This window comes from Anguilla anguilla, chromosome 17 (assembly GCF_013347855.1).
Source record: "Anguilla anguilla isolate fAngAng1 chromosome 17, fAngAng1.pri, whole genome shotgun sequence".
Lineage (NCBI taxonomy): Eukaryota > Metazoa > Chordata > Actinopteri > Anguilliformes > Anguillidae > Anguilla > Anguilla anguilla.
In genome coordinates, this window is record NC_049217.1 from 16,716,596 (window position 1) to 16,737,066 (window position 20,471).

The window sequence follows — 20,471 nt, forward strand, 5'->3', positions numbered from 1 at the left end:
TGTTTGGGAACGCGGGCACGTTGCCTGGGCGACGATCCCGTTACCGGGCTCCCGGCCGACGTCAGCTGTGATGGGACCTGAGTAAACGACGCGAGCCCTTTGTTTTTGTGTTAATGAAACCGGGAGCTCTGGTGTTCCTAACACACCCTACTCAACACGGGACACTGGGAGATCTAGTGTTCCTAACACACCTACTCCACACGGGACACCGGGAGCTCTGGTGTTCCTAACACACCCTACTCCACACGGACACCGGGAGCTCTGGTGTTCCTAACACACCCTACTCCACACGGACACCGGGAGCTCTGGTGTTCCTAACACACCCTACTCCACACGGGACACTGGGAGAGCTAGTGTTCCTAACACACCCTACTCCACACGGGACACTGGGAGAGCTAGTGTTCCTAACACACCCTACTCCACACGGGACACTGGGAGAGCTGGTGTTCTGAAGGGGCTCTATTCTGGGCAGAACCACAGACCCGGTGCTGTTAGCCAAGGGCACAGGCCAGGCAAGACTCACCACAACAGCGCGTAACTTCCGCAAGATTCCCAAAACCGGTTCTTTACACCTCCGATCCCAAGAAGTTTTACAACTTTGAAGCCAGGTTAGCAACGTAGACTTCTCATAACATTGTGTCATGCAAACAGCTATGCATGCACTGATACGCTAACATGTTTACCTTTTCCTACAGAGAGAGACAGTACATTACATTACAGGCATTTAGCAGACACTCTTATCCAGAGCGACTTACACACCTTTACATAGCATTTTACACTGCATCCATTTATACAGCTGGATATATACAGAAGCAATGCGGGTTAAGTACCTTGCTCAAGGGTACAACGGCAGTGTCCTGCCCGGGAATCGAACCTGCGACCTTTCGGTTACAAGTCCAGTTCCTTACACGCTGTGCTGCACTGCCGCCCAAAAATCAGTACTCTGGCTCCTTCCCCCAAGACTCCGTGAAGCCGCGGCTTTTTAGCGAAGGCCGTCCCAGCGGCGCGGAGAGAGCCAGAGCCGCGCGGGGAAGACGGGAAGACGGCCAGACGGCCCCCGCCGGGCGGGGCGACTGCTCTTCATCACTCTTCCTCCTCCTTCTCTCCGCGGCGTTGCTCGACTGGCCGCGCGCCAAAGAAGCGTCGCCGCGTTCTACCGGCGCGTCACGAGCGCCCGAAAGCAAAAAAAATCGCCAATCCCGCCAATTTTATTTTATTTTTTTTTAAAAAGCTCCGGGGATTTAAGCTAGCCGTCGGCGCCCGGAAAAGCCGAGATAAGGAGCGCAGGCGTCACGCGGTCCGAGCTCCGGCGCGGCGGCTTCCGCGGGAGCGAGAACGACGAGAAGCAGGCGTCTTCGATATCATCGCCGAGGCGACCGCGGCGGCGAACGGGGGGAGGGACGGCGCGTTCCCGCCGTCCGGCGGACGCTGGCCGCCGCAGCCGCGGCTCGGACGGGCGACGATGACGGGGGGGGGGGGGGGGTCGACAGATTTACGGTTCGCGAAAAACCAAACAACACAGCGCAGCTGGAAATTTAATCACAGATGACGCGGGGAAGCTGTCGGAACCACTGGCGGACTGGGAGGTGGGGGGTGGGGGTGTGGAGTTGCAGTCGTATCGCTATATATATATAACCTTCTGCAGACCGAGGGGCTTGTTGAGCTGCAAATTCATTACAGACGGTACATTTTTTTCAATCAATTACTCAAGGCCAAGCATTATGTATATTGGGGACCACCGTGGGAGGCCACAGATCAGACCTGAGAAAACTATTTGAAAAGCAGACATTCCAGTCTATAACCGCGAATCTGGCAACCCTAGCCGAGGGTGAGCGGCAGCCCTGTCGACTCTGGCCGCGAGATCGCAGAAACGCGCGGGCGAGCGTGCGCAGGAGCCGAGCGCCAGGACCGACGCCATTTTAATTTCACGTCATTTAGCGCCATTTCTCACACCCGCCAACAAAGCCAAAAAATCCCCCTAAAAAAACCCCCCCAAGATTGACTTTTTTCCCCCACAACTGCGTCCTCTCCAGACACAAACACTCACAGTGTTTCCCTGCTCAAACAAAGAGGCTTCCAAACCCCAGCTCGGAGTAATTATTAACCTTCAATTAAATCTCACCCGAGAGAGAAAGTTCTCCCTCTCATTTTTCCATGTTTATATGATTTCAAAGTAACGGCTATCTGGCAGATGTAGGCTTTGGAAATTAAACTTTTTTTTAATGTTGTCTTGGACTGGTTATGGAATGTTTTTTTTTTTTTTTTTAACATGCTGATATATTTCAACAATCAGTACAGCCTATGCTTTATGAAATTTTTTTAAAATGTTGCTTCTGGCTGAGAAGCATAAATTACAATGAATCAGTGATCATGAATGAATGATCATAAACAGACGAACGCCAACGTGGGCTGTGAGTAACATCGTTGAATAGCTGGGGCGCATGTGGGCACGATTACAAGACAAAGGGAGTTTCTAGTCTAATTATCATCCCTTTCAAGGGCTGAGCGCAATTATTTCTCCAATAAATAATCTATTTAAAGCCGTCCGCGCTCTCATCAGCTGGGAAACACATCTTCGCGTCAACTGCAAAGACATGAAGTGAGAAAAGCTGGATGGCCTAACGGGGAGCGACTGGCGGCGCAGAACAGGGCCTTCGTCGTCTCCCACGGGAACAAAATCACCCGTGACTCATCGGTTGTGACAAACCGACGAATCCGGAGAAAATATGAAGACGAAATTGGCTGACGGTGTTTTCTTTTCTTTTTCTTTTTTTTTGAAGTCTCGCCGTCAGAGTAATTACGCTGGTAACCTTAAAAAGCCCGTGGTCGAAATAACAGCGCAGCCTCCGCCCCCCCCCCCCCCCCCGCCCCCACCCCCCCGACGGTGATGTGCGGAAATGTGATAGCTATCGCATTAGGCGATGACGCCGTTGCCCTATTACCTGAGCCACAAGTCATAACGGGACCGTGCTGACTCACGGTCCTCGGGCCGATAACAACATCAAAACTTCCGCCGAGCGTTTAATCTCGTCCGCGGCACTTTCCCTTCTCGTACAGTACACGTGTCATACTTCCCCGATTACAAACGCGAGAGGCGGAAATGCTCGATTCGTCCCTCAACTGCGGCTCTCGCCGGGAAGCTGGGGGCACAGCTCACGGGAACACAAAAATGCGGGGGAAAAAAAACTGTCGAACCGATTATTTAATACCGAAATACCCCCAAGTTATTTAAAAAAAAGCGCTTTATTATCTCGGCACCGGAACAACCAATCAGAACAACCGCGTAGCAATCTCGCCCGGAGCGCAGCGGAACGTGACCGCTTGGCGTAGAACCACTGTTCCTCTGGGGTGACGAGTCGCGATCAACGCATCGAAACGAACACGTTTCATTACATTTACATTACATTACAGGCATTTGGCAGACGCTCTTATCCAGAGTGACGTACAACAAAGTGTATAACCATAACCAGGAACAAGTATGACGAAACCCCTAGAGAGAAGTACCGGTCCAAGTACAGGGAACAACCGCATAGTTCAACTTGGACCCTGAAGGTTAAGCTGATTAACACTAACACGAGAACGGCAACAACGCAGTCTATGGAAAAAATACAAGCAGTAGTTAAGACAGTTAATGCACTTAAGTCACCTACGAAACAGCTGCCTAGTTACAACCCTAAGCTTACAGTCATTTACAGGGGGGTAGGGAGGGATGGGGAGAGGTGCAGCCTGAAGAGGTGAGTCTTCAGTCGTCGAACCGTCGTTTCCTTTGCGATAGTTGCTTATGACCGCAGAGAGCTTCCTCCACACGATCTGCTACACGCCACGAGCCCCTCTGAGGTTAACCGTTTCCATCGGTTGGCGGTAGGGCTCGTAAGTGCGGTTTTGGACTTCGAGTTTATTCTAAATGAGGCGTCGCAGCGCTGATAGTGCAGAACTCCCCGTGGCTTGTGATCTATGACAATAGAACAAAACAGCGTCCTGTGATCCTATCACATATCCGAACACTCTTTTATCTGGGATGTCTGTGTGTGTGCGTGTGTGTGAGTGTCTGTGCGTGCGGGCACGTGTGCGTGAGTATATGAGTGTGTGTGTGTGTATGTGAGTGTGTGTGTGTCTGTGCGTGCGGGCACGTGTGCGTGAGTATATGAGTGTGTGTGTGTGTATGTGAGTGTGTGTATGTCTGTGCGTGCGGGCACGTGTGCGTGAGTATGTGTGTGTGTATGTGTGTGTGTGTGTGTGAGTGTCTGTGCGTGCGGGCACGTGTGCGTGAGTATATGAGTGTGTGTGTGTGTATGTGAGTGTGTGTGTGTCTGTGCGTGCGGGCACGTGTGCGTGAGTATATGAGTGTGTGTGTGTGTATGTGAGTGTGTGTGTGTCTGTGCGTGCGGGCACGTGTGCGTGAGTATGTGTGTGTGTGTGTGTGTGTGTGTGTGTGTGTGTGTGAGTGTGTGTGTGTCTGTGCGTGCAGGCACGTGTGCGGGAGTATGTGTGTGTGTGCGTGCATGCAGGCACGTGTGCGTGTGCATATGTATTTGGGGGGGGGGGGATTAGTCATGGTCCAGTTGATGATGATTTTGTTCACTGGTGCGATTTTTCATTCAGACAGATTATGATGATAACGACCAAACGCATTTCGAGTGCTGTCAAGAAGACATCGATAAATACAGTCAGAAGGTAAAATGGTAGAAAAAATAGATACAGAGGTCTAGGGCTGTGATCGACCATGGCAGTGCGCTGTGGCTGCGGATGCAAATGTCCGGGAAGGTCGAAAGTTCCTTCTTTTCGGAAAACTTATTCATTTTAAACAAGTCTCCGGTGTTACCTGGATATCAAAAACAGATTGAATGAAATGGTGAAATCTTGTCCTCAGGTCGTTGGAAAAGAGCAAACCTTGGCCAGTCGTTTGACAAGGAAACAGAGAGCAAAGCCCGAGGCGTTTTGAAGTCTTAACGAGTTCAGTCACCGTCACCTTTTCCAAATCCACTGGCTTTTGCTGTAGTCTTCTACATTTCAGAGGAAACTGCTTTAAGCATAATTTATTTCCAAAATCTTGGCTTCATCAGGATGAGGCCAAGGAGAGATCATCATGTACTCGCACTAACGACGGGTATTTTATTTCCTAATATTTCTTATACTTATTAGGTTATAATAATGACCTACACTTACTATATCCTCCTGAAGCACTCATACATGAGTATCTGGTCTTAAAAGTAAAAAACCTACGCTAGAAGGCACACTCGATAAAAATAAAATGAATAATGAATGTTTTTTTTGTTTTTTTTATCAGTGCAACATGTTTTTGTCATCCAAGACACGTACATTATGTTAAAAAAATAAATAAATAAATAAATAAAAAACTACTTAAACTTTTTTCTTTCTGCTGGGTCTCGACAGGATATAATGTATGACATTATTATTATTATTATTATTATTATTATTATTATTTCTATTTCATCTTACCTCTTGGATTTGTTTTCTTTTACATACTTTTTAAAAATCGTATTTGTTGTATTGAGTCTCAAGCGACAGCGATGGGAATCGTTAGCGACCGTCTGCGTATTTAACGGTCCCTGAAAAGCAGTTTGTTTTCTGCGTTCCGTGTCGTTTCCCGGCCTGTATGGAATCCTGTTTCGGGCGATGTGTTTTTTTTTACGAGAACAAACGCTATAGATGTTCACTTCAGCCCACCGCACGCCCCCCCGCGCCCCCCCCCCCCCTCCCCGGGGGAGCGCCCATTAAACTGAACCGAATTTAAAAGTTACGGCGCTCTGACCCCCCACTTCCACCCGAAAAAACCGGAGCTATTGTTCCCTTATTTGTACCTTCTATTTCACGGATCTTTCGCCCGTTCCGCAGACCTCCGAGCTCGGGATTGATGTGTGTGAACCGGGGGGTGGAAAAAAAGTCACAATTGTTTACGTTTGTTTCTCAAAGTTGAAGACAAAATGACCGTGTCGGTCAGACAAACCCCCCTTACCTCCGAAGCCACAGACGGGGCTGTTCTCATGTGGTCAGTTGCCTGTCTCTGTCTACAACGTGACAAAAGGGATGCGCGGTCACGCAAACAATTGGAGGAAATTCGGTCAAACCCACTAAGTATGTTCGAGTAAACCCAAAGACAAAGGAGAAAGAATGAATGTGGAAACAGAAGAATTGGCACACTGCGTGCGACAATAAGGAGAAAAAGTGGATGTATGTCACAAACCTGGGTCAAATATGTAACTGTTTTGGATTCGAATACTTTTCTACGCCTTACTGATCTTGTCTGGTGTATTGGAACCAATGAAATACTCTCAAAAAGTGCAAACCCCCGCCTTCTGGTCATATTGGAAGGCTCAATTACACCAGGCAAGATCAACAGAGCACAGAAAGGTATTTAAATCCGAAACAAATACGCATTTGACCCGGGTCTGATGTCACAATGAGGAGTAAAAGTGACAGCTGTCATGAGAAGAAAAGAAACGGGTGAGCGGGGGGGGAGAGGTGTGGCCTCTTAAAGGCCGTTTTTAACACAGCGGAGCGGCGCTTCGATTCGATTTGATGCCCGTCTGTCATGTGCCCTCTATGGAGGCAGGCATCAGGATCCTGACCCCAGTCTTTCCTCTTAAAAGGGGATTATTTGTCCTGTAAGGCAACCCAGGAGCCACTCCAGAGAAAGCCTCAAAGGGGGATCCAGATCTCAAACACATCGTGTAAACACAAGCCCACACACACCAGGACATGCAGACACACACACACACACACACACACATCACATAAACACAAACCCACACACACCACGTGCTCACACACACACATACAGGGAAACATTTACAAATTCAATTAAATAATTCAGTCCATCATTCGAAAGGGATTAACTATCAAAATGTATGCGTGTGGGTGTGTATAGATCATTATCGTATTCATGCAGACATAATCGTGGCACAGCCATCGAGCCAACACAAGTTATGAACTGTGCATACTGTCCCCAATCCTAATGCTAACCCACCTTACAAAGCTCCTGGCAGGGGCAGATCTCTGCCGTGTCCCTCAGCCACCCAAAGCTCTTCCCTAATTGCTTGCTGTAGTTCTTGCCCCCCACCCCTGACTAAGCTGGTAACCCCACCACAAAACTTCCCCTTTCACGTGCGCACCAACATATAACCTGTCAAGCACAGATTTAGACAGATTTTTAAAAACAAAATTAATTTCTTCCCCATGTTTGTCACTATGAACCTACACCCTGAGGCCAGAGGAGGACGGAGAATATTTAGAGAATATTTATTGAAATGTGCTCATTTTATTACATTTTACATAATTTTTGCAATCTGCTTTTTGAGATATGAAACGTGACAGTCGTTAATCGAGTTTCAAAACACCATGAGGGATGTTTTTTGCCTATAAAACTTTAATATTGCCCATTTGCTTTTATGAGAATGTTTTTCCCTCAACATACGGAATACAGGTGGTCGTGGGTTCGAATCCCAGCCTGGGGCCTTTCTGTGTGGAATTTGCATGTTCTCCCCGTGTCTGCGTGGGTTTCCTCCCACAGTCCAAAGACATGCAGGTAGGCTAATTGGAGACTCTAAATTGCCCATAGGTATAAGTGCATGAGTGAATGGTGTGTGTGCCCTGCGATATATTGGTGGCCTGTCTAGGGTATCTGCCTGCCTCTCTCCCAATGCACGCTGGGATAGGCTCCAGCACCCAGCGTGACCCTACTCATGTTAAGTGGGTATAGATAATGGATGGATGGATGGATGTGGAGTTCAGGCTTACTTCTGGGAATTCACAAGCTTAGGTTAGCTGAAGGCGTGCCTGCCTGTCTAGTTGAATATGCATGTCTATGGTGCACTTCCTTATATGTCCACCCAAGCATCCTGCAATTGGCTACTTTGATCAGACTACTTTGATCTGATCAAAGTAGTCTGATCAAAGATCACAGTTGTTATTGGCAGAAGATGTGGCCAAATGTCCAATGGGGAGAACAGTCGATTGTGGTACTGGAACATTTTTGATGACAAAATCAGCGAGGAAAAGACGAAGAAGGCTAAAACATAAAATAAGCCAAGTTTGGGGCTTTATAGTGCAGACGTGTGAAGTTTCTTCAATTCGGTTGAAATGGGGTCAGAAGGTACAGAAGTTAATGTTCTAAGGGCAGAGAGTCCGTGGTCATCGTGGTTATTTCTGTGGGAAACCCTGAAGGAAACCCCATGCCGCTACGTGCTGCTAATAGGAAAAAATGTTCAATTCTGACAGATTTTTTTTTTCCTCAGTAGTGTTCAAGCCCACTTTCATTTCGCGCGGCTTATATGTGGCACAAATAGTCACAGCTGGAAGCTACGATGCCCTGCAGTGCACTGTAAAAGAAAAATATGTTTTATATATTTTTTTATAACAGCTTCATCTATGGAGTTATTTAATCGCTCTTCTGTGACTTTTAAGTTAAATTCTATTTTATTTACTCTTTTTAACGAGTTATGATAATTAGTTTCACTTTTTATGCTGCTACTACTCAATTCACTGAGTGAAACGACACTTTTTCGTTTTACGGTGCAGAAAGCTACGTGTTTGCTGCGGATGAAAGCATCCGCTAAACGTAAACGCACATGGAGCGCGTCCGGTGATCCATGTCCGCACGGCGTCTGGATGTGGTGCCGGGTGGGTCTGAGAGGACAGAGCTTTCGTGGGAAAGCTGAATTTACAAGCCCCATCTTAAGGAAGGTGACAAACTGGACTTCTCAGTCATTAAATTTTAAAAATCTGGGGAGGCCCTGGTGCACGTGCCCAGAATCAGCAACAGTTGCATACATGAGAAAGTAAGGCAGTCTGTTTTAGAAATAACAAACTGACAGATCACAGACACGAGTGGGCAGCTTTGTCAGGCTAATCCTCGCTGCGGAGACAGGAAGTGGCTGATGGGCAGACAGTTCCTGACACTGCTGATAGGCCGGGGGAAAATGGGAAGCGTTCTCATTGGTCTTTGCGCACGATGACATCACAGACAAAGCCTCCGGCTCCTCATAGCACGGTAAGACAAGTCCCTCATCAGTCCCTCAGTGTTACTGCCTGTGCCTTTACACTGCATTTTAGCCAGTGAGTAAGTTATCCAAGGCAACTCACGCAGCATACAGCCTCTTCACCTGCAGCACATTCACACCAATGGATGCCTTTTTTACTGAAGCGGTTCTGGTCACGGCCTCAAAAGGTACAACGGCAACAGCAGGGTCGCACCCGGGAACTGAACCAACAACCTTGCGAGTCCAGTCCTCCAACCACTCTCCTGCAGTCCCGTCAGGAGCCGGTGCGAGAACAAACACACTTCGGCATTCACGCCGAGGCCAATTCCTAATCTTTTTGATTCAAGTGATACGGGACGTAAAAAAGTCTGTGCTTGGATACCCAAAATAAGATAGTGTCCCCAGAATGCTGTGTCCTTTAAGGAAACCGGAGGTTTTCTCATCGGAAAACACTGGAGCATCCGCCCGTATTTTGAGGAATTTCTGGAATATCACGGGCAGGTAGTCCTGCCAAGACTCTCCAAAGACGCGCGCGCTGACAGAGGGCTCTGAACTCAAAAGCAGAAAGCCGCACATCCAGGAATTTCTGGCTCATTCCGTAGCAACGGCGGATACTGTGTCCGCCTGTGCGTGCCCGTGCAATTTCCAGATTTTCAATCCAGTTTCGCTTTCTGATCGCGTTCCGACCTACTGAGGGTCACGACTGACAGACCAGCAGACCGACCGCTCGGAAGACACGACTCAGGACTTTCAAAAAAACCACAGCGGGGCTACCCTTCCTCAAGCACAGCTGCCGATCTAACCGAAAAAGGCCTTCGCCGTACACGGACTAGAGAGGACCCCCCTCCTAGGCTCCGCCCCCCTGTTCTGATTGACACGGTTACGGCTCCTCCTCAGTCTTCCCCGTCAGGGAAGGAGAAGAGTTCTGCGAACCGAAGCTGCCAGGCTGCTATCGGAATTCACGGAGGACAAAGAGAAAGAGACGCCTTTTCTTCGCCTTTCCTTGATGTTTTTATGACGGGGAGGCTAAAGACGAGGCTCCTCCAGGGAAACGCACGGAGCCGTTCCAGTCAGGAAGTCGGGCTCCCCCTCTCTGTGGGAGGCCGACATTGCAGCCGTACTTTTGGCCGCGGTTTCCAAACACTGTGGAAGTGTGACTCAGCCTTCGGTGGAGATTTCAGTTCAGAAGCAGGGAGCGCACAAGCTGAATGCTAGCAGATATCGTACACGATGACAGCGTGTGAGACTGGGCTCCTCATGACTGTTCAGTTTGCAGCAGGCACACACTGACACACACATACAATGCATGTACACATGCTTACACACACAAAGCACATGTACACCTGCTTACACACACAAAGCACATGTACACATGCTCACACGCACGCATGCACACACGCTCACATAGACACATGCGCATGGACACATGCTCACACACACAAATCACATGTACACATGCTCACACGCACGCATGCACACACGCTCACATAGACACATGCGCATGGACACATGCTCACACGCACGCATGCACACACGCTCACATAGACACATGCGCATGGACACATGCTCACACACACAAAAGAGCATGGCCACATGCTCACACACACACAAAGCACATTTACACATGCACACACACAGGCACACACAAACATACACATGCACACACACAAATGCACACACACACACACACGCACACACATACACACATATACATGCAGGCACAGACACACACACACACACACACACATGCACACACACACAAATGCACACGTATGCAGACACAGTCACATACATACATCTGATGCTGATTCTATTTGAAAATGCTCTAAACAGAAATAAATAAAACACAAATGCGCAAACAGCTTGCTCCTTGACATCGCTGACACCCTCCATGTAACGATGACAGAAGAGGACTTCCGGCTCAATTGCAACAGACATCCTTGAACAAGAGAGCCCTCGAACGTCGGGGCACATTCAGAAATACCTCAGTGATTGTTTGCGCTCACTTGCAGCCGGAGAGAGAATAGCCGACTGTTTTATTTTTCTTTGAATGATACCTATTTAAAAATTCACAGCACGCACACTCATAACATTGACCCTGGGCCTCGGACTCCGCTACTCACTTAGAGTTTACAGGCATCTCTAAAACTCCTACGGCCAATAATTTCAAAAAAATCCATTACTGTAAGCAGGGGGGCATGTTGTGTGGAAAATAGGCCTTGCGGGAACAATATGGTCAATAATGTATTTTCTCTATATGTGTGCTGATAAGATGCCGTTTTATTACACTGTCTGACATATTGCAACAATGTCCACAAACAGAAAATAAAGTAAAAAATAAAATTAAATAGAATACAAAAATTCTAACCTCACAGTGACTGACAGTTGGGGAACAACGGAAAAGCTGCTCATTTCTATGCGCGTTGAGTAAAACAAAGCAAGCAGGCAGGAACAGAAAGTTCAAACATGGCAGGCTGTCTTTTCTAAACGATGTCAGCTTGTTATTTTTCTGGGGGGCTTGCACAGGGGGCGCAGAACCGCGACCTTCGGCGTCAACAACAACGTGTTCCCAAGAAAGAACAGCTCTTTTTATGGAAGGAGGGGGAAAAAAACAGTCCTGCCTCCTCTCTTTTCACGCCTGCCCCTCGTTCTGCAGCCTAAGATCTAGAGGTCACGCCTCATTAGCTTTTAGAGGTATTCACGAGCCGAAGACACACACCGTGACCCCGCGGAGGGCCCGGTCCGTTACCTGGCAACAGTTTAAACAAGCAACCGCCGCCGCCGCCGCTAATGGTGGGGGCCGAGGGAGCGTCCGTCCCCCACAGGCCCTCTTCATCCCGTCACCGATGAAGGCGTGAGACACTGCCAGAGAAGCAGGAGCCCAAACCGGAACCAAGCCGAAGCCTGACTGGGCCCAAACTGTAACAAAATCAGGCCCAAACTGGGCCCAAACTGTAGCCAAACCAGGCCCAAACTGGGCCCAAACTGTAACCAAACCAGGCCCAAACTGTGCCCAAACCGGAACCAAGCCGAAGCCTGACTGGGCCCAAACTGTAACCAAATCAGGCCCAAACTGTGCCCAAACTGTAGCCAAACCAGGCCCAAACTGGGCCCAAACTGTAGCCAAACCAGGCCCAAACTGGGCCCAAACTGTAACCAAACCAGGCCCAAACTGTGCCCAAACCGGAACCAAGCCGAAGCCAGACTGGGCCCAAACTGTAACCAAACCAGGCCCAAACTGGGCCCAAACTGTAGCCAAACCAGGCCCAAACTGGGCCCAAACTGCAGCCAAACCAGGCCCAAACTGTAGCCAAACCAGGCCCAAACTGGGCCCAAACTGTAGCCAAACCAGGCCCAAACTGGGCCCAAACTGTAGCCAAACCAGGCCCAAACTGTAGCCAAACCAAGCTCAAACTGGGCCCAAACTGTAGCCAAACCAAGTTCAAACTGTGCCCAAACCAGAACCAAGCTGTAGCCAAACTGAGCCCAAACTGCAGCCAAACCAGAACCAAGCTAAAGCCAAACCAGGCCAAAACTGTGCCAAAACCAGAACCAAACTAGGCCTAAACTGTGCCCAAACTGTAGCCAAACCAGGCCCAAACTGGGCCCAAACTGTAACCAAACCAGGCCCAAACTGTGCCCAAACCGGAACCAAGCCGAAGCCAGACTGGGCCCAAACTGTAGCCAAACCAGGCCCAAACTGGGCCCAAACTGCAGCCAAACCAGGCCCAAACTGTAGCCAAACCAGGCCCAAACTGGGCCCAAACTGTAGCCAAACCAGGCCCAAACTGGGCCCAAACTGTAGCCAAACCAAGCTCAAACTGTGCCCAAACCAGAACCAAGCTGTAGCCAAACTGAGCCCAAACTGCAGCCAAACCAGAACCAAGCTAAAGCCAAACCAGGCCAAAACTGTGCCAAAACCAGAACCAAACTAGGCCTAAACTGTGCCAAAACTGGGCCTCAGTGCTGCATGAAACCACATTTCCTCGTTACTGCGTGATACGCAGGGATCTGGGGTTTTCCGACGTATCCGCTAACAACGCCGTCCGTCTGTAACATGGGAACTACGCAGCGCCAAACGTGCTAACGGACGCTAGCAGGCTCTTTCCTCACATTTAAACAGTTCTTCATTTCCGCGGCCTCAGGTGAAAAGAGCGAACGGAGGAACTTCCCGTGACTTCCCGCTAACGTTTCGTCCCCGTGCCGACAGGGGAGAGAGAGGATCTCACGCGCTCAGACACCGGTCAGCGCAGACGAAGGGCGGTGCATTATGGGATAGAAAACACAAGGGGCAAACAAACACGAAGCGTGGATTACGATTCAGAGCCACGGCTACATAAATATAGCATTAAACGATAAGCGCAGTTTAATTACGATTTTCTCTCGCAGTCCGGCGGAAAAATAACCCGGGATAAAAAAAGTGCTAAGACAAGCGTGTTCTGCGTCACATTTGAAGGCCCGCGAGCGAGCGGGACAATTATAAACGCTGACGCGGACGCGGCGCGGGGGATGGAGTAATTCCGCCCACCCCCCCCCCCCCCTTCCCCTCTGTGATGAGGGGGCTGGTTCTGCGCGAGAGGGGAGGGGAGAGCCACACGGGTGCACGCTCGCGCTGTCGTCACGGCGACGCGGGTGCGGAGCCGGCCTCGGGGGCAGCGGCGGAGCCCCAGGGGCGTGCTGCGGAGCGGGTGGAGAGGAGCCGTGGGGGGGGGAAGGCGGGGGGGTACGAGGGCTTCTATAATCGTCCGTGCGGCTGTAAAAACGTCAGGGAGGAAGAGGCTGCCATGCGGATTGAAGAGGTGAGTCAGTCAGATGAATCACTCGGGGCGGGGGGGGGGGGGGGGTTGAAGTGTGGGAGAGGAGAGACGGGCCCCAGATTTACTCTTTACCTCTGCGCGAGTCCAGCTTCAGCAGCCAGCAATGGGACTGTACTGCGTGTGTGTGTGTGTGTGTGTGTGTGTGTGTGTGAGCGCGCGTGTGTGTGTGTGTGTGTGTGTGTGTGCGCGTGTGTGTGAGTGCGTGTGTGTGTGTGTGTGTGCGCGTGTGTGTGAGTGCGTGTGTGTGTGTGTGTGTGCGTGTGTGTGTGCGTGTGTGTGTGTGTGTGTGTGTGTGTGTGTGCGCGTGTGTGTGAGTGCGTGTGTGTGTGTGTGTGTGTGCGTGTGCGTGCGTGTGAGTGCGTGTGTGTGTGCGTGAGTCTGAGTGTGTGTGTGTGTGAGTCTGAGTGTGAGTGTGTGTGAGTCTGAGTGTGAGTGTGCATGTGCGTGTGTTTGTGTGAGTTTTTTTGTTTGTTTCACTGATAAAGCCTTGTTCAAAGCAAAGACAGTTAAAAACAAAAAAACTTTAGTCACCTGGCAAGACCATCGGTGGTTTAACGGGAAAAATGTCCCGAAACCACGGCAACAGAGTCACACTGTAATTGAAGCTTTTTTCCCCCCCCCACAAGAAACCCTTTTGTGCCTTTTCCCAGTCCAGTACAGTCCTATGGACAATATAGACAAAGACCTGCAAGGTCACTGCAAACAGTTCACACACACACGCACGCACACACACACATACCCGCACACGCACGCACACACACACACACAAACACCGCATTGCGGTTTGAGCCCGGTCGAGAGGGCCAATGGCACATCGCTCACACCGCCATATCGTTGGCTGCAAACTCACAACTCAGACCTGATCCGTGGCCCTCTGCTTAACTAGAGAGAGAGACAGAGACACTCAGCCTGCCAGAAACTCCCAGTTTCAGCCGCATCTGACGGCACAATCGGACGTGAATCAATGTTTGAATGCGCACATTCAAGTGACACATGAATGAGTCACTAGCAACTCAAAAATTTTTTATTTCAGCGAAGGTGCCTGAGAGGAAGTGAGCTCCATTAATACGGCTTCCTGGCAGTTAGCTCAGTCCGCCTCGGCGCTTAAATTAAAGCCGATGTCCTTTCTGATAGCTTTGAGCCGCCACCACCACAAGTAATGGACACTTAACTCCAGCACTTACGTGCTTGAGTTTTGATGAAAAGATACTTAACAACCCCCCAGACACCCAGACACACACACACACACACACACAGTTGTCGTAGAAATTTACAAAAGGACTCAGCATGAAAGCAGTAACTCAGGTTTCACGAGAAAGTGCATTACATTCAGACTGAATCTTCTAAGGTTTTTTTAAAGATTCTTTAAGACTTATAACCCAAGTTTATGTACAAAACAAGTCTGCAGGAGCAGTTGTTTCTCCCCTTGTGTAAATCACACGCTTAGGCAGGCTCCTCTTGGCTGGCCTCTCTTCGTATTGCAATGGAAGTGCAGTTTCATGCTTGTTTTTTACTAGAAGTGCGAAACAGGGTAAAACGATGCGTAGCTATCAAAACAGGCAAAAAGGCAGACATTTCTCTGTTTTCACACCTTGGTTTGCACCTTCCATGTATATGCAATATTCAAACTAGGTATTTAAACCAACAACAGTCCAGTGCAATAGTCAATCTGAACTTTGTTTATGTTTAGGGGTACATTTAAATTAACGTTACTGACATTTATTCGTATGTATTCAATTATGAAACTCCGATATATTTTCCAACAGTGTAAGTAGTAGCCAATAAGCTTCCAGCCCGAAAATGAGTTGTCAGACGATCACACATCCTCTCAGATCTTTTCAACATACTTTGACCTGACACGACACAATTCCACAAAGATTTTGATTGGACAGGGCAGCATTGTGTAGTTAGTGCTTTTGAATTTATCACGCGTCCCATGTTATAATGAGTGAGTGGTTCGGTCCCATGTGACTGGAACTTACCTGATATATTTTACCTGTCTTCTTATGGAAAGGCAGTTTTTAAAAATAAATGATTGAATGCTAATTCTGCATGACAGAAACGCACAAACTTACTTCTTCTGCTGGGCTTCTTTCCGGTCCGCCGACCCAAGGCTCTGCAAAAACACAAACACAAGCCAGGCATTACCCCAACGGTCACCTGACATTCCCACAGCCAATCGAAAATCAAAGCCTCCGGTCAATTTAAACCCAGTTCACCGTTCTTTTTGTATTTTTATTGTCCGTTTCCATTGTCATATTTATTGTGGTGTGCTGGTTGGCAAGGTTACCCTGCACAAAGAAGGATGTGATGTCATAATGAGAGCAGGAATGAGTCTGGAATGCACCTCAGAGGTCACTGGCTGGCCATTCCAGTGTGACCAGAATGGACGGTGATTCAGATTCACTTGGCGGTCATATAGATAGCTGAAAGGCGGCCTAGATGTCTTTATTTATATTTATCTTTTTTTGTTAGTGTGGATTCAGCAGTTAATCCCTATGCAGCTGTAATTCCTTTTAAATGGTTTAAACAGGTTCTCCTGAACCCCATCAGCTTCTAAAAACCAGCCCTTTTACTGCAGCGGTGCTGCAGTACACGTCCTTTACAGTGCGGCCATATTTATGACGAGGAGGGGAAGCCATTTGGAGTCGCGCAGCAACGGGCTCCGGGGGCCGAGCGCAGCAGTCATTTCCCTCCCCGTCACCCTTTCAACACTGGGAAGAAATCTGAGGGATCAAACTCGGCCGTTTTTATAAAAACGATGAAGTAAGAGAACAAAAAAAAACATGTTTTAAAAAAGGCAGATTAAACAAGCAAAGTTACAACAAGACACAAATCCATTTAATATAACAAAGTACTACATTCCCCAACAGACCCCCGCCGACTTCCGTTAAGATGAGGCAAAATACTTTGCCAAACTGTCTTTTATAGTGAAATGGTGTTATATGCTGATGAGAATCTGTACACCCCGATTTACACCTCAGATGCACGAAACATGATATAAAATGGCGGAGCAACTGTGGCTGGCCCAAGCAGCCAGAGCGTTGATGTGCTCAGATTCCACGAGTGGTACCTGCCTGGCCAGCTGCTTGCATCACTTCCTGTACCTGTTCCCCAGCCGTGTCTAATGTGCTGCGGATGAGTAACACGCAATGTGCACCTCGTTTCTTTTTTTTTTTTTTTTTTTTTTTTTTCAGACGCTCTTATCCAGAGCGACGTACAACAAAGTGTATAACCATAACCAGGAACAAGTATGACGAAACCCCTAGAGAGAAGTACCGGTCCAAGTACAGGGAACAACCGCATAGTTCAACCTGGACCCTGGTGGTTAAACTGATTAACACTAACAACGAGAACGGCAACAACGCAATCTATGGAAAAATAAAAATAAATAAAAATACAAGTAGTCGTTAAGACTGGCGCATCAACTAAGTCACCTATTAAACAGCTGCCTAGTTACAACCCTAAGTTTAGTCATTTACAGGGGGGGAAGGGATGGGGAGAGGTGCAGCCTGAAGAGGTGGGTCTTCAGTCGTCGTTTGAAATGGGTCACAGTCTCAGCTGTTCTGACCTCCACAGGGAGGTCATTCCACCATCGTGGGGCCAGAACAGAGAGGAGAGGAGTTTCTCTGCAGGAAAAGCCCCACATGCTAACCACCTCCTGATACAGCCTGTAGCCAGTTGCTAACAGCCCTCCAGATGTAGCCTGTAGCCAATTGCTAACCGCCCTCCTGATTCAGCCTGTAGCCAGTTGCTAACAGCTCTCCTGATGCAGCCTGTAGCCGGTTGCTAAGAGCCCTTCTGATGCAGCCTGTAGCCGGTTGCTAAGAGCCCTTCTGATTCAGCCTGTAGCCAGTTGCTAACAGCTCTCCTGATGCAGCCTGTAGCCAGTTGCTAACAGCTCTCCTGATGTAGCCTGTAGCCAATTGCTAACCGCCCTCCTGATGCAGCCTGTAGCCGGTTGCTAAGAGCCCTTCTGATGCAGCGTGTAGCCAGTTGCTAACAGCTCTCCTGATGTAGCCTGTAGCCAGTTGCTAACAGCCCTCCTGATGTAGCCTGTAGCCAGTTGCTAATAGCTCTCCTGATGTAGCCTGTAGCCGGTTGCTAACTGCCCTCCTGATGCAGCCTGTAGCCGGTTGCTAACAGCTCTCCTGATGTAGCCTGTAGCTAGTTGCTAAGAGCCCTTCTGATGCAGCCTGTAGCCAGTTGCTAAGAGCCCTTCTGATGCAGCCTGTAGCCGGTTGCTAAGAGCCCTTCTGATGCAGCCTGTAGCCGGTTGCTAAGAGCCCTTCTGATGCAGCCTGTAGCCGGTTGCTAAGAGCCCTTCTGATGCAGCCTGCTGCTTCCCAGATCCAGGTCAGATGCTCCGCTCATCTTTGAAAACTTTGAGCCACAGGTGCAGCCGTTCAGACCCGGCCAGCTGCTGGGCGCTCAAACGCCAGGGTAATGCTGAAGTGCTGTTACTCTGCTGAAGTGCTGTTACTCTGCTGAAGCGCTGTTACTCTGCTGAAGTGCTGTTACTCTGCACTTCTAGTGAGAGTGCACTTCTGCACTCTCACTATCCCTCCAACAAAGACCTTTAAAAAGGGCTCTATAAGTCTAATCTTGTGAAAGTGCACAAGCTTGTGTCAGGAGAGGGAGAGAAGGACCACTGTGACAAAGTCTCAGCACTGCGCAGAAAGAGTCATGTGACACCAGTCATGTGACACCTGTTGGGCCGCTGACCCTCAGAATGCAGTCCATATTGATCCTAACAGTGTCACTCACTGTCATCGCTGAGTGATAGATTTGCAGACATATTGTCTTGACTCATTCATGTTATTTAATTATATGCAGAAAAACCAGTGAATGTGAGTTGGTATTGTGAGATGGCCATTGCTTTTGTAAAGTCATTTGACAGCTTTAGACATGAAACATGCAGGGGTGGTGGGGTACTGCAAACCCATCTGGAGCCCACAGGTAAGACCTAGAGCATCATGGGAACAGAGAACAAGCCACACCACAAACAAAAACACAAAAAAGCAGACAAAACACAACCAAAAACACAAAATGCAGACAAAACACAACCAAAAACAAACAAAATGCAGACAAAACACAACCAAATACACACAAAATGCAGACAAAACACAACCAAAAACACGCAAAAGCATACAATACACAAACAAATACACAAAATGCAGACAAAACACAAACAAAATCACACAAAAAACAGACAACATTCAACCAAAATCACACTAAATGCAAAACAAATCACACTAAACAACCAAAATCAAAAAAGCATTTACAACACTACCAAAAACACAAAAGCAGACAAAACTACCAAAAACACACAAAACAACAGACAAAAAATCAGCTTACATTGGTCCTGTCACCTGGATTGTGTTAGTATTTGTCCTGTTGCCTATTGCACAAGGGGTTATTTCAGGAAGTAGGATTACTGATTTAGCTGGATAACTGCACCAGAATGACTCCTTTTTTACTTCAGTCTATGTTCCAGATGTGGGAGGATTCTGGGATTTGCTCAGCACAGTTATCCAGCTAACTCAGTAATCCTGCTTCGTGAAGCAGGGCCCCACCGTTCTGATACACATCAGAATAAGAGACGAGAGGGCGGGTGAGGGGTAAACACACTGAGGGAAGAACAATCATCTCTCGGCTGTTACTGAGTGACAGCGCTATAAATCACGCTCAGCTGAACAGTGCTCCTGCTGCACCCAGCATCACAGCGGACCATCGAGCAGCATTTCATAGAGCCTCGGTTAAGCTTGTCACCGAAAAACACATTATCTTCGTTTCATTTTCCAGACGTAATTAAAATGTATCAAGTGCGTTTAGCTGGCTATAATAGTGAGAGGGAGATATGTTACACCAGCTACATTTGCCCAGATCAAACCACTGAAAACACAAACACACACGCATTTCTCTTGCACGCACACATACACACAGGCACACGTGCACACACAGGCACACGTGCACAAGTACACACCGGCGCTTGTGCGCACATGTGCACACACACACTTACACACACACACACACGCGCGCGCGGCGCACACACACCTCCTTTCCACATACCGTTAGTGTCCTTGCGCTCCTCTCTCAGAAACACACACCTGTCCCCCGGCGCTCAGCTCCGCGCGAGAGAAAGCCCGTCCCCTCTCCCCTCCGCCACCGCCAACTTTCCCGCCATCCTGCCGACGGACGCGCCGTCTCCCCCACCGTCTCCCGCACTTTCTAAACGCCCGGGTCCTCCTCTCTCCCCTTCCCCTCTCTTTGCTCTCCGTGAAACTGCCAGTCACAGCCTAGCCTCCGAGCGCGCTCAGACGGGTGCCTGCCTTTGCCGAGTTGTACTTTAGTTGTGGTTGCCAGGCGATAAAGCTGCTAACGCTACAAATTGGAAGGGGAAGATGGGGGTGGGGGGGGGAGGGGGCGGGGGTGGGGGGCAGAAGGAGGGTGCAGAATGCTAATTGCTGTCACTCTGCTGTTGATTGTGTGCACTGAGGCAGAATGGCAAGGGACGTGTGTGTGTGGTGGGGGGGGGGGGGGGGGGGGAGCATACAGGTGAACAGCAAGGCGATAAAAAAAAACTTGTGAGGAACTCCTACTCGAAATGATGTCACCAACAAAGAAAAAAAAAACAAGAAAATTACACAGGCTT

At 48.9% G+C, this 20,471-nt stretch overlaps 1 protein-coding gene across 1 annotated transcript in view; it reads right to left on the reverse strand.

Annotated features, from left to right (window-relative positions):
- LOC118217113 (ankyrin repeat and fibronectin type-III domain-containing protein 1-like) overlaps nt 1–20,471 on the reverse strand; it is a 140,074-nt gene that overhangs the window by 36,765 nt on the left and 82,838 nt on the right. Inside the window, exon 4 of the mRNA XM_035398922.1 lies at nt 15,892–15,932. Within this exon, the coding sequence (XP_035254813.1) occupies nt 15,892–15,932 (41 nt within the window). The remainder of the gene's footprint in view (nt 1–15,891; nt 15,933–20,471) is intronic.